Source organism: Chelonia mydas, chromosome 2 (assembly GCF_015237465.2).
Source record: "Chelonia mydas isolate rCheMyd1 chromosome 2, rCheMyd1.pri.v2, whole genome shotgun sequence".
NCBI lineage: Eukaryota > Metazoa > Chordata > Testudines > Cheloniidae > Chelonia > Chelonia mydas.
Genome location: NC_057850.1, coordinates 217,622,299 through 217,635,018, shown reverse-complemented (window position 1 = coordinate 217,635,018; position 12,720 = coordinate 217,622,299). Strand labels below are relative to the sequence as shown.

The 12,720-nt window shown below is 40.0% G+C and overlaps 1 protein-coding gene across 22 annotated transcripts in view; it reads left to right on the top strand.

Moving 5' to 3' along the window:
* The window catches only part of AKAP9 (A-kinase anchoring protein 9), a 210,018-nt gene that overhangs the window by 83,449 nt on the left and 113,849 nt on the right, over window positions 1-12,720 (top strand). For all 22 annotated transcript variants that reach the window (XM_043541209.1, XM_037890710.2, XM_043541212.1 and 19 more), the window contains 3 exons: window positions 1,999-2,154; window positions 5,624-5,821; window positions 9,916-12,369. In XM_043541209.1, the coding sequence (XP_043397144.1) occupies window positions 1,999-2,154; window positions 5,624-5,821; window positions 9,916-12,369 (2,808 nt within the window). The remainder of the gene's footprint in view (window positions 1-1,998; window positions 2,155-5,623; window positions 5,822-9,915; window positions 12,370-12,720) is intronic.

The window sequence follows — 12,720 nt, the reverse complement described above, 5'->3', positions numbered from 1 at the left end:
AAGGAGCGATTGCTGGTCGAGAGCCCAGTGCTGAAAGCAGAGCTGCCACCACCAGCAGCGCAGAAGTAAGGATGGCATGATGTGGTATTGTCACCATTACTTCTGTGCTGCTGCCTGCAGAGCTGGGCCCTCAGTCAAGCAGCTGCCAGTCTCTGGCCACTCAGCTCTGAAGGCAGCATCGCAGAAGTAAGGGTGGCATGGTATGGTATTGCCACCCTTACTTTTGTGCTGGTGCTGGCAGGCCGCTGCCTTCAGAGCTGGGCATGTGGCCAACAGCCGCCACTGTCTGGCCACCCAGCTCTGAAGGCAACACAGAAGTAAGGGTGGCAATACCGCAACCTTTCTGCAACAGCCTTTTCGGTCAGGATCCCCAATTTGAGAAACACTGGTCTCCCCTGTGAAATCAGTATAGTACAGGGTAAAAGCACACAAAAGACCAGATTTCACGGGAAGAGACCAGATTTCACGGTCTGTGAATTTGATAGGATCCTATGTATGTACAAGGGCTTGGCATATATAACTGCCCAGTTTATGCCTGTTTATGTATTAAGTTGGTTGTCCAGCAATTGCATCATCCAGGAAAGTGAAGGTGTAAAAACAAACAACTGTTTTAGGACTTGATCTATCAAAATGGGATTTGAGGACACTTAGCTCTGTGCAAGATCAGGCCCTTAATAGATTAAGCAGATTATTTTTTCAAAGCAATCAAGGATGATATGAACAAAATTCAGTTCTCTCAAACTTCTCATAGAGAGTAGGTCTGTGTGTTTAAAGAAAAACCACTTGCTTTCCTACCAGTACTGAATAATATCCCTTTTAACTATGAATTAAACCTCAGCTAAAACATTTGAGAACAATACAAAAGCATCATGTGGTAGTATTAAATCTTTCCTTCAGTGCACACAGGTGAATGTCTAGCATTATAAGAAAAGTGTTCCATGTAGACACTTCCATTGACTTTCTGATGTTAGTTTTCTAAGTTTAATGAAAAGCCAGACACTAACACTTCATTTTGATATAAAATTCAGTCAACCTGGGGAACAAAATGGCTGCTATTGGTGCTCTGGTTTTCGTACAACTGGTAGGTACTGGTCCCACTTTACCATTGACGTAAGTGGCTGCAAAGCCATTGAAGTCAGTGGAGTGAACATCTCCCTGTATGAACTGTAGGTACTTTTTATTAGAAGAGCATAGAAAATTAAATTTACAGCATAATATATGAGCAGATTAATGATTTAAAAATATGTATATTGACTGACAGGTTATTTACATTTTAACGCTTCTGCTGGCTGTAGAAAGAAGAGTTTAAATAAATGAAGTAATTTTCAAGTAAACCACAAGAAATTTAATTTTTTAAAGAAAATTAGTGTCAGGTAATAATAATTACAGTTCATGGTTTACAGAATTTAATGAAATATATGCTGCTGAAAGGTACTTATAAAACTTCTGAAGAAATTTATTTCCATCAACAGTACTTTTGTCCTTTTTCCTTTTTTTATTACAAGTGTCCATCTAAGCTTTTCTCTGCTATATACCATGTATCAGTCTTGAATGTTTAATCTGATTTCCTCATTATCTCGTGAAGTCCCAATTTGTTGCATGTTCCACACTGATGTCAAAGAATGTTTTAGAGAACTTCTAGTTTAACTTAGTTTCAGATTCTAACTCTGATATATTTAATTAAGATTCAATACCTTATCAATATAAAGTCCAGATTACATTCTTCAGTTAGGTATCTTATGGGGGGCTCAGGAAATTGTGTCAAAATTACTTAATGATGAAAGCAATATCCTGTGTCTGAATAGTTTTAAATACTTATGGTACAAAGTTATTGCTAAAATATTAATGCTACCGTAAGTGTTTGTAAGCACTTTTGAGTAGAGATGTCATGCATTAAATACATTTTACTTTTTTTACTCCCATTTCATGGGAATAATTTAGTATGTTTTTGTAGATCTTTTGACTTGCACTAATTGTTTAAACTTTAACCTTCCATAGCTTCAAGAGTTTGAGGCTGCTATCAAACAAAGAGATGATATTATCACACAGCTTACTACGAATCTGCAGCAAGCACGGAAAGAAAAGGATGAAACACTGAGGGAATTTTTAGAGCTTACTGAACAAAGCCAGAAACTGCAAATTCAGTTTCAGCATGTAAGTTTTATTGCTAACAATATTTCATCAGGTTTGATGAAAGAGGGTCAATTTGGATAACACAATCTATGAAGTATTACTTCCTTTAGAAACAAAACCAGTGTTCTTTCATGTAAACTTTTGAAGATTTGGACCCAAGAATAGGGATCTACAGTGATTAAAAGAGTTGGCATTTGCCAGCAGTTACCACATTTGTCAAGGATCCTTCCCCCCTCTGAATGCTAGGGTACAGATGTGGGGACCTGCATGAAAAACCTCCTAAGCTTATCTTTGCCAGCTTAGGTCAAAACTTCCCCAAGGTACAAAATATTCCACCCTTTGTCCTTGGATTGGCCGCTACCACCACCAAACAAATACTGGTTACTGGGGAAGAGCTGTTTGGAAACGTCTTTCCCCCCAAAATACTTCCCAAAACCTTGCACCCCACTTCCTGGACAAGGTTTGGTAAAAAGCCTCACCAATTTGCGTAGGTGACTACAGACCCAGACCCTTGGATCTTAAGAACAATGAACAATCCTCCCAACACTTGCACCCCCCTTTTCTGGGAAATGTTGGATAAAAAGCCTCACCAATTTGCATAAGTGACCACAGACCCAAACCCTTGGATCTGAGAACAATGAAAAAGCATTCAGTTTTCTTACAAGAAGACTTTTAATAGAAATAGAAGTAAATAGAAGTAAAGAAATCCCCTCTGTAAAATCAGGATGGTAGATACCTTACAGGGTAATTAGATTCAAAACATAGAGAATCCCTCTAGGCAAAACCTTAAGTTACAAAAAAGATACACAGACAGAAGTAGTTATTCTATTCAGCACAATTCTTTTCTCAGCCATTTAAAGAAATCATAATCTAACACATACCTAGCTAGATTACTTACTAAAAGTTCTAAGACTCCATTCCTGGTCTATCCCCGGCAGAAAACAGCAATTAGACAGACCGAGACCCTTTGTTTCTCTCCCTCCTCCCAGCTTTTGAAAGTATCTTGTCTCCTCATTGGTCATTTTGGTCAGGTGCCAGCGAGGTTACCTTTAGCTTCTTAACCCTTTACAGGTGAGAGGAGTTTTTCCTCTGGCCAGGAGGGATTTCAAAGGGGTTTACCCTTCCCTTTATATTTATGACAACATTATAAAATCTGGAATATTGCACTCATTTCTTATAATACAATAGGAAATAATGTGGTTTCACTTTTATTGCATGATCATAACCGTTGGTAAATACTGGCTTTCTACTGGCAACCACAATAATAACTGTTCTCAAAAGATTAGGGGTCAAATCCTGGGATCTTTGAAATCAATGGCAGAATGCCCATTGACTTTATTTGTATTCAGGATTTCACCCTAGAGTCTTATTAGAGGCTTAGTCACACCCCTACTTCTCTGCTAGGGTTGAAGATTATTCCATTGTTCCTTTTTGTTACATATTTTTAAATTAATTTGTTCAAAAAGGAACTGAGGATTGAGTTTAATGGTAGCCACAGGGGCTTCATTGTTATTCATTTGTGCGGCAGTTAAATGTTTTAGTATTTTAAGCTGTTGAACACTCAAAGGTAACTTGCACAAGCTTTGAGCATGGCATTATGAATCTACAGTATTTCACATACTGATTTCTGAGAATTAACAATTGCAGGTGCAAGGCATATTATCACTTCAAAGTGACTCCTAATATACTGCTGCCCTGTGCCAGTTGGCCATAAAACATATTTTGAGATATGCCCGCAATGAACAACAGATATATGGGATAGATTTAGGCAGCAGGCCACAATGGTATTAATTTTACACAATGAAGAGGCACTTTATGCCTACTCGCCATTCTCACATACCAGGTGTTTAATTGGTGTGCAATGCAGAGTTACAGGATTCCCACCATATAACCAGTAGTTCAGGCCTACCATAGGACTGTTTGCTTTTAAATCCTCTCTGCATCCCCTTGAGTGAAGGGGGCAGAGATTACCAAGAGGGAACCTCAATCTGAAAATCTTTCAGGTCTCCCCTTATCCTATAGGCCCAAGGTCGACCAGCGAAATCCTGAATCTCATTTACCTGTGGGAGTGGCCCTTTTAACCTTTATTTGCACTGGCCACACGTTGTGACAAGCTGAACGGTCATTTCTTTCCTAATATTAAACTTTAAAGTTTATTGCATACAACCCACATGTGCCTCCATGATGCTGCGAGGAAAGTGGGAAAAAAACCCACTAGACACAGGCTAATTTGATCCAATGGAAAAAATTTCATCATGATCCCAAAACAGGTGATCAGTGACACCTGCAACCTGCTAAAAAACGCAGCTCCTACACTACAACTTAAGAGGAGTGCAGGGGAGGGCAGGGCAGAGCAGCCAACAGGAACAAGAGGCTGTTGAAAAGCTCAGGAGAGTATAAATATGGGTGAGATGGTACACAAGAGCCAATCAGCTAGCCAGATCACTCATCCCAAGCCAATGGGAAGGCAGCCAACTTGAGATGGAGGGGCAGCCACCCCTCTTACCACACAAGTATACTGGCATCACCCATCCCCTCTGGGCCTTGTGTTTCATCTCCAGTAGTCGTTCAAGATCTCTCCCCTGATGACCTTGGGTGTAAGAAGCAGCAGTGTAATACTGAGCATGAAAAAATAATTTGCTGGCTATTCCAACATGATGAACACCATTCCATTGTGTGACAAAGTTCCTCCTCTACCTTGGTGGGTCTTGCGCTTATTGGCAGATTTGCTCGCCTTGGAGCTTCATGGTAGCCCTCAGTTTGGCTGTTTTCGTGAACCCACAGTCCAGGTCAGCTCCTCCTGTGTCTGACCAGGAGTTGGGAGGTTTGGGGGGAACCCAGGCTTGCCCTCTACTCCGGGTTCCAGCCCAGAGCCCTGTGGAATGCAGCTGTCTAGAGTGCCTCCTGGAACAGCTGTGCGACAGCTACAACTCCCTGGGCTACTTCCCCATGGCCTCCTCCCAACACCTTCTTTATCCTCACCATAGGACTTTCCTCCTGGTGTCTGATAATGCTTGTACTCCTCAGTCCTCCAACAGTATGCGTTCTCACTCTCGGCTCCTAGCGCCTCTTGCTCCCAGCTCCTTACACGCGCACACTCCTTACACAAACTGAAATGAGCTCCTTTTTTAAACCCAGGTGCCCTGATTAGCCTGCCTTAATTGATTCTAGCAGCTTCTTGATTGGCTGCAGGTGTTCTAATCAGCCTGTCTGTCTTAATTGTCTCCAGAAGGTTCCTGATTGTTCTGGAACCTTCCATGTTACCTTACCCAGGGAAAAGGGTCCTACTTAACCTGGGGCTAATATATCTGCTTTCTATAACTCTCCTGTAGCCATGTGGCCTGACCCTGTCACAATTGCTACTAAAAGAGAATATAATGTGACAAACAAATTTCAAAGAGTCTTTCCCTGCTTATAGATAAACTGGAGCAAATGGGAGGATTGCTGGTTTAGAAAACTCTGACCTATGTATGTTTTTTCTATGTGTAAGTTACAGGCAAGTGAAGCCTTAAGGAATACCAGCCATAGTAGTACAGCTGCGGATTTATTGCAAGCCAAACAACAGATCCTTACACATCAGCAACAGCTAGAAGAACAAGAATATCTACTGAAGAATTACCAAAAAAAGAATAAAGAATTTGAAGTACAAATTACCCTTCTGCAAGACAGAATCACGGTCTATGAAATGGTAGGTTTCTTACTAGACTGATACCTTTTACTATTGACTTGATGTTGTTTTACTAATTGTAGTTCCTTTGAAGTTAATTATAAATGTAACACCAAATACTTGTGTGCAACTCCTTATTAGAGGCAGCAAAAATATTGGCTTCCTATATTCATTTTAAAAAAGGAACTTGTTGTCTCTTTAAGACAAGGACTGTTACCTTTATTATATTAAATGTATATTGTATACATAGTTTAGAAGTAAGTACTAGTTGAATTGCCTGGTTCTTGATTTTAGACTCTAGAAAAAATGTCCAAATAAACTTATAATTACAGCAGAAATACTTATAACAAGTGAATGAGAAAGGTAGAACTGGAATTAGAATGCTTATATTAAATAAGCATTTAACGGTGTCGTGGGATACTGGGAGGAAGCACGAGCAGGAGAGAGCGAGAGGGGAGGGCTCCTGCCTCATACTAAGAAAGCAGAGCAAACAGCAAGTTAACTCAAGTGTCTATACACAAATGCAAGAAGCCTGGGAAACCAGCAGGGAGAACTGGAAGTCCTGGCACAGTCAAAGAATTATGATGTGATTGGAATAACAGAGACTTGGTGGAATAACTCACATGACTGGAGTACTGTCATGGATGGATATAAACTGTTCAGGAAGGACAGGCAGGGCAGAAAAGGTGGGGGAGTTGCACTATATGTAAGAGAGCAGTATGAGTGCTCAGAGCTCCGGTATGAAACTGCAGAAAAACCTGAGAGTTTCTGGATTAAGTTTAGAAGTGTGAGCAAAAAGGGTGATGTCGTGGTGGGAGTCTGCTATAGACCACCTGACCAGGGGGATGAGGTGGACGAAGCTCTCTTCCGGCAACTAATGGAAGTTACTAGATCACAGGCCCTGGTTCTCATGGGAGACTTCAGTCACCCTGATATCTGCTGGGAGAGCAATACAGCAGTGCACAGACAATCCAGGAAGTTTTTGGAAAGTGTAGGGGACAATTTCCTGGTGCAAGTGCTGGAGGAACCAACTAGGGGCAGGGCTCTTCTTAACCTGCTGCTCACAAACCGGGAAGAATTAGCAGGGGAAGCAAAAGTGAATGGGAACCTGGGAGGCAGTGACCATGAGATGGTCGAGTTCAGGATCCTGACACAAGGAAGAAAGGAGAGCAGCAGAATACGGACCCTGGACTTCAGAAAAGCAGACTTTGACTCCCTCAAGGAACTGATGGGCAGGAGAATGGGAGAATAGGGGAATAACATGGGAGAAAGGAGTCCAGGAGAGCTGGCTGCATTTTAAAGAATCCTTATTGAGGTTACAGGGACAAGCAATCCCGATGTGTAGAAAGAATATTAAATATGGCAGGTGATCGGCTTGGCTTAACAGTGAAATCCTTGCTGATCTTAAACACAAAAAAGAAGCTTACAAGAAGTGGAAGACTGGACAAATGACCAGGGAAGAGTACAAAAATATTGCTCGGGCATGCAGGAGTGAAATCAGGAAGGCCAAATCACACCTGGAGTTGCAGCTAGCAAGGGATGTTAAGAGTAACAAGAAGGGTTTCTTCACGTATGTTAGCAACAAGAAGAAGGTCAAGGAAAGTGTGGGCACCTTACTGAATGCGGGAGGCAGCCTAGTGACAGCGGATGTGGAAAAATCTAATGTACTCAATGCTTTTTTTGCCTCTCTCTTCACAAACAAGGTCAGCTCCCAAACTACTGCACTGGGCAGCACAGCATGGGGAGGAGGTGACCAGCCATCTGTGGAGAAAGAAGTGGTTCAGGACTATTTAGAAAAGCTGGACGAGCACAAGTCCATGGGGCTGGATGCGCTGCATCCAAGAGTGCTAAAGGAGTTGGCGGCTGTGATTGCAGAGCCATTGGCCATTATCTTTGAAAACTCATGGCAATCGGGGGAAGTCCCGGATGACTGGAAAAAGGCTAGTGTAGTGCCCATCTTTAAAAAAGGGAAGGAGGAGGATCCTGGGAACTACAGGCCAGTCAGCCTCACCTCAGTCCCTGGAAAAATCATGGAGCAGGTCCTCAAGGAATCAATTCTGAAGCACTTAGAGGAGACGAAAGTGATCAGGAACAGTCAGCATGGATTCACCAAGGGCAAGTCATGCCTGACTAATCTAATTGCCTTCTATGATGAGATAACTGGCTGTGTGGATGAGGGGAAAGCAGTGGACGTGTTGTTCCTTGACTTTAGCAAAGCTTTTGACACGGTCTCCCACAGTATTCTTGCCAGCAAGTTAAAGAAGTATGGGCTGGATGAATGAACTATAAGGTGGATAGAAAACTGGCTAGATTGTCGGGCTCAACGGCTCCATGTCTAGTTGGCAGCTGGTATCAAGTGGAGTGTCCCAAGGGTCGGTCCTGGGGCAGGTTTTGTTCAATATCTTCATAAATGATCTGGAGGATGGTGTGGATTGCACCCTCAGCAAGTTTGCAGATGACACTAAACTGGGAGGAGAGGTAGATACGCTGGAGGGTAGGGATAGGATACAGAGGGACCTAGACAAATTAGAGGATTGGGCCAAAAGAAATCTGATGAGGTTCAGCAAGGACAAGTGTAGAGTCCTGCACTAAGGATGGAAGAATCCGATGCACCACTACAGACTAGGGACTGAATGGCTAGGCAGCAGTCCTGTAGAAAAGGACCTAGGGGTTACAGTGGACGAGAAGCTGGATATGAGTCAACAGTGTGCCCTTGTTGCCAAGAAGGCCAATGGCATTTTGGGATGTATAAGTAGGGGCATTGCCAGCAGATCGAGGGACGTGATCGTTCCCCTCTATTCGACATTGGTGAGGCCTCATCTGGAGTACTGTGTCCAGTTTTGGGCCCCCCACTACAAGAAGGATGTGGAAAAATTGGAAAGAGTGCAGCGGAGGGCAACAAAAATGATTAGGGGACTGGAACACATGACTTATGAGGAGAGGCTGAGGGAACTGGGATTGTTTAGTCTGTAGAAGAGAAGAATGAGGGGGGATTTGATAGCTGCTTTCAACTACCTGAAAGGGGGTTCCAAAGAGGATGGCTCTAGACTGTTCTCAGTGGTAGCAGATGACAGAATGAGGAGTAATGGTCTCAAGTTGCAGTGGGGGAGGTTTAGGTTGGATATTAGGAAAAACTTTTTCACTAGGAGGGTGGGGAAGCACTGGAATGCGTTACCTAGGGAGGTGGTGGAATCTCCTTCCTTAGAAATTTTTAAGGCCAGGCTTGACAAAGCCCTGGCTGAGATGATTTAGTTGGGGATTGGTCCTGCTTTGAGCAGGGGATTGGACTAGATGACCTCCTGAGGTCTCTTCCAACCCTGATATTCTGTGATAAATGTCAGTAACTTTGAAAGAAAATATAAAAAGTTGATTGAACAACTCTCGTCTTAAACAAGAAGTACTTTTATGCTTTGTGGTATATCTTTTGTGTTTATTTAGTGTCCTTCATGGAAGACCTCTCAAATCGTTGCACAAAATTGAATGCACTTTAAAGAAGCACCAATTAAAACCTCTTGACTGTTCTGCAGACATTTGAAATACATCCACTAAAAGAGTGCATATTTGGGCCTATTGATATATCTACTTGTATTCAGTGGCATTTTCAAATGGCATAATGTATACAATATGAAAATTAATGGACCCTTGGTGCATATTGATACAATGCCCATTAAAATCAATGAAAAAAACTCCCATTGACTTCAGTGGGTGGTGAATCAGCCCCTAATGGTGGTGCTCAAAGAGTTGCTGTCAAACCTTCCCCCACATTTTAAATGTTATTCTTGTGTATATTTCCCTTTAGAACTTCTAATTTCTGAAGAAAAGTAGTTTGTGTAGGAAACTAATTCTGTAAGAATTGCTTTTGAACTAAGCCAAACATTTCTGAAATGCAAGTGCAGCACTGGAAGAAATAAAGTGATCTTGAACCATAATTTATTCCCAATGCAGAGAAAATTATTGAAATTGAGTAGCAAATGGTTTAGATCTAATTTTAGAAATGGTTACAGAGTAACATGATGTTTTTAAGAAGAATTTTTAAGTATAATATTCAAAGTTTAAAAACATTCAAATATTGAGATGCCAAAAGTTAAAATATGGCATGTTTTTGCTTTTTAAAGGAGAAACACAAAAATGAAAGAGAAGATTCTAATAAAAAACTACAAGAAAAGGAAGTACTAATTGGAGAGCTGAAAGCAAAAATAATAGAAGAAGAAAAAAATGCATTTCAGGTGAAGGAAAAATTATCCGATGCCAATAAATCACTGGAGGAATTAAAAGAACAGATTGTACAAAAGAATCAAGAGGCAAATAATGTGAGACTGCAACTGGCTAACTGCAAACAAAAAGAAAGACAATGTTCTGATGAAATAAAACAGTTAATGGGTACTGTGGAAGAATTACAGAAGCGATGCCATAAAGACAGCCAATTTGAAATTGACATTGTTCAAAGAATGGAATTAGAAACACAAAGGAGACTGGCACAACTTCAGGCAGAATTAGATGAGATGTATGGGCAGCAGATTGTACAAATGAAGCAAGAGTTAATTAAGCAACATGCATTAGAAATTGAAGAACTTCTTGCCCAACAAAAAATTGAGCTGGAGAAAATTTTAAATCCATGTTCAAGTGATAATATTAGTGAAGATCAAGTACATTTAATGAATATTGCAATTAATGAATTGAATAAGAAATTGCAAGATGCTAATTATGAGAAGGAAAAAATAAAGCAAGATTTGTCAAAACAACTGGAAGACATTTCAGTGGAGAAGTCTCTTCAACAAACACAAATTAAAGGTCTTTTTCAAGAATTGACCTTTGCAAGAGAGCAGATTCAGAGAGCCAAGCAGACCATAATGGACAAAGAATGCAGATTAAATGAAGCAGATAAATACCAGGTTATGATTGAAGAGCTGAAAGCTCAGCTTGCTTCTGCATCTGAGCTAAGGAAAGAGTTAGAATTAAAACACGAGGCAGAAGTCACAAATTATAAAATAAAACTTGAAATGCTAGAAAGAGAGAAGGATGAAGTTTTGGACAGAATGGCTGAATCTCAAGAAGCTGAATTAGAGAGACTGAGGACACAGCTTCTGTTTAGTCATGAAGAAGAACTATCCAACCTTAGAGAAGACTTACAACAAGAGCACAGAATAAACATTGAAATTCTTAAAGATAACTTGGCCACACACTATAAACAGCAATTAGAAGGAGTACAAAATGAAATGAGTCAAAAGATAGAAGCCATGCAATTTGAAAAGGACAACTTAATAACAAAGCAAAATCAGCTGTTGTTGGAGATTTCAAAGCTGAAAGATTTGCAGCAGTCTGTTGTAAATTCTAAATCGGAAGAAATGACACTTCAAATACAGGAACTCCAAAAGGAGATTGATGTTCTTAGGCAAGAAGAAAAAGAAGAGGGTATACTTGAACAAGAAGTTCAAGAGTTGCAACTTAAAACTGAATTGTTGGAGAAACAAATGAAAGAGAAAGAAGTTAGCCTTCAAGAAAAATGTAAAGAGCTTGAGACACAAAATAACCTTCTTAAAGATGAAAATAGAGCTTTAGAGGAGAAATTAAAGCACATTTTGGTTAGTTCAGAAGAAAAGTTGATTTTCACAGACAATGTTTATTCTAAGTCAGAAGACCTTGACATGCAAAAAAGAATAGAAAAGCTAATGGCTGAAAATGAGCAGTTTATAAAACAAGACATTGAACTCAAAGCAGAAATTGAGAGGCAAAAGAATACTTTTTCATTTGCTGAGAAAAATTTTGAAGCTAGTTATCAAGAGCTGCAGGAAGAATATGCTTGTCTTCTAAAGATAAAAGCTGATTTAGAAGAGAGCAAAAACAAAGAGGAAGCTGAATATAAAACCAAGCTTAAGGCTCTGACTGAAGAGCTTCAACATTTACAAAGCTATGAACTGGTTGTATTGAAAACTAAAAGTTCAGTCTTTGAAGGCTCTAAAGAAGACAAAATATGCAGAGCAGAAACTTTTGAAGTTGGAGAAGTTGTTGAGAAAGATAGCACAGAACTTATGGAAAAGCTTGAGGTAGCCCAGCATGAGAAAATGGAATTGTCCTTGAGACTTTCAGATCTTTCTGAACAATTAAAATTAAAACATAGTGAAATTTGTCAATTAAGTGAAGAAGTCAGATCTTTAAAACAGGACAAAGAACAAGTTTTAGCAAGACTTAAAGAACAAGAAATCATAATTAGCCACAATCAGGCAGAAAATGTTAAGATTTTTGAACAGAAGACAAAATACTCTGAAGAGAAAGCTCAAGCAGATGCTATCCCAGTGTCTGAAACTAGAAATCTAATAATTGATTCCAGCAATGAACTTGGTGAGGAAATAAAAGTAAGAGAAGATGATCTGAGTTTGTGTAAAGATTCAGATCGTCATCATGTAACAGAGAAGAAAATTCAGCAAATGTTGAATCCCGAGCAGCAATCACTGTTGGATCATGTGCACCAGACGACTGACCGACTAGCAGGAGAAACGTCACTACTGGCCATTACACAGCATGAAAATGATCAGCTTCAGCAGCAGCTGGATATATTAAAATCTGAACAGGTATGTTTATAGAAACCTGTATGGTAAAGAACGTTATTAGGAGTACATCTATGTAAAATAATGAAAGTTAATGTTTATCTTAAATATGCCTTTTGCTTCTGGGCTTGTTTGTTGTGGATATGTTGATTAGTGGTTAAGGGTGGGCAGTCATAGGAGTGATCTGTTTCATAGCTGTATGTTTAAGAATTCTCAAGGAATGTGTGAAGGGGTTCCTTTTTAATGGATGTATGAATAGATCAAAAGAAATGAATGCTTTTTGCTTTCACTAAATTTAATATTTTAACTAAAATTAAACTTTAAGTTTTGGTAAATTCTTTGCCATCAGTTAAAATATTATGAAGCAAAACCTAA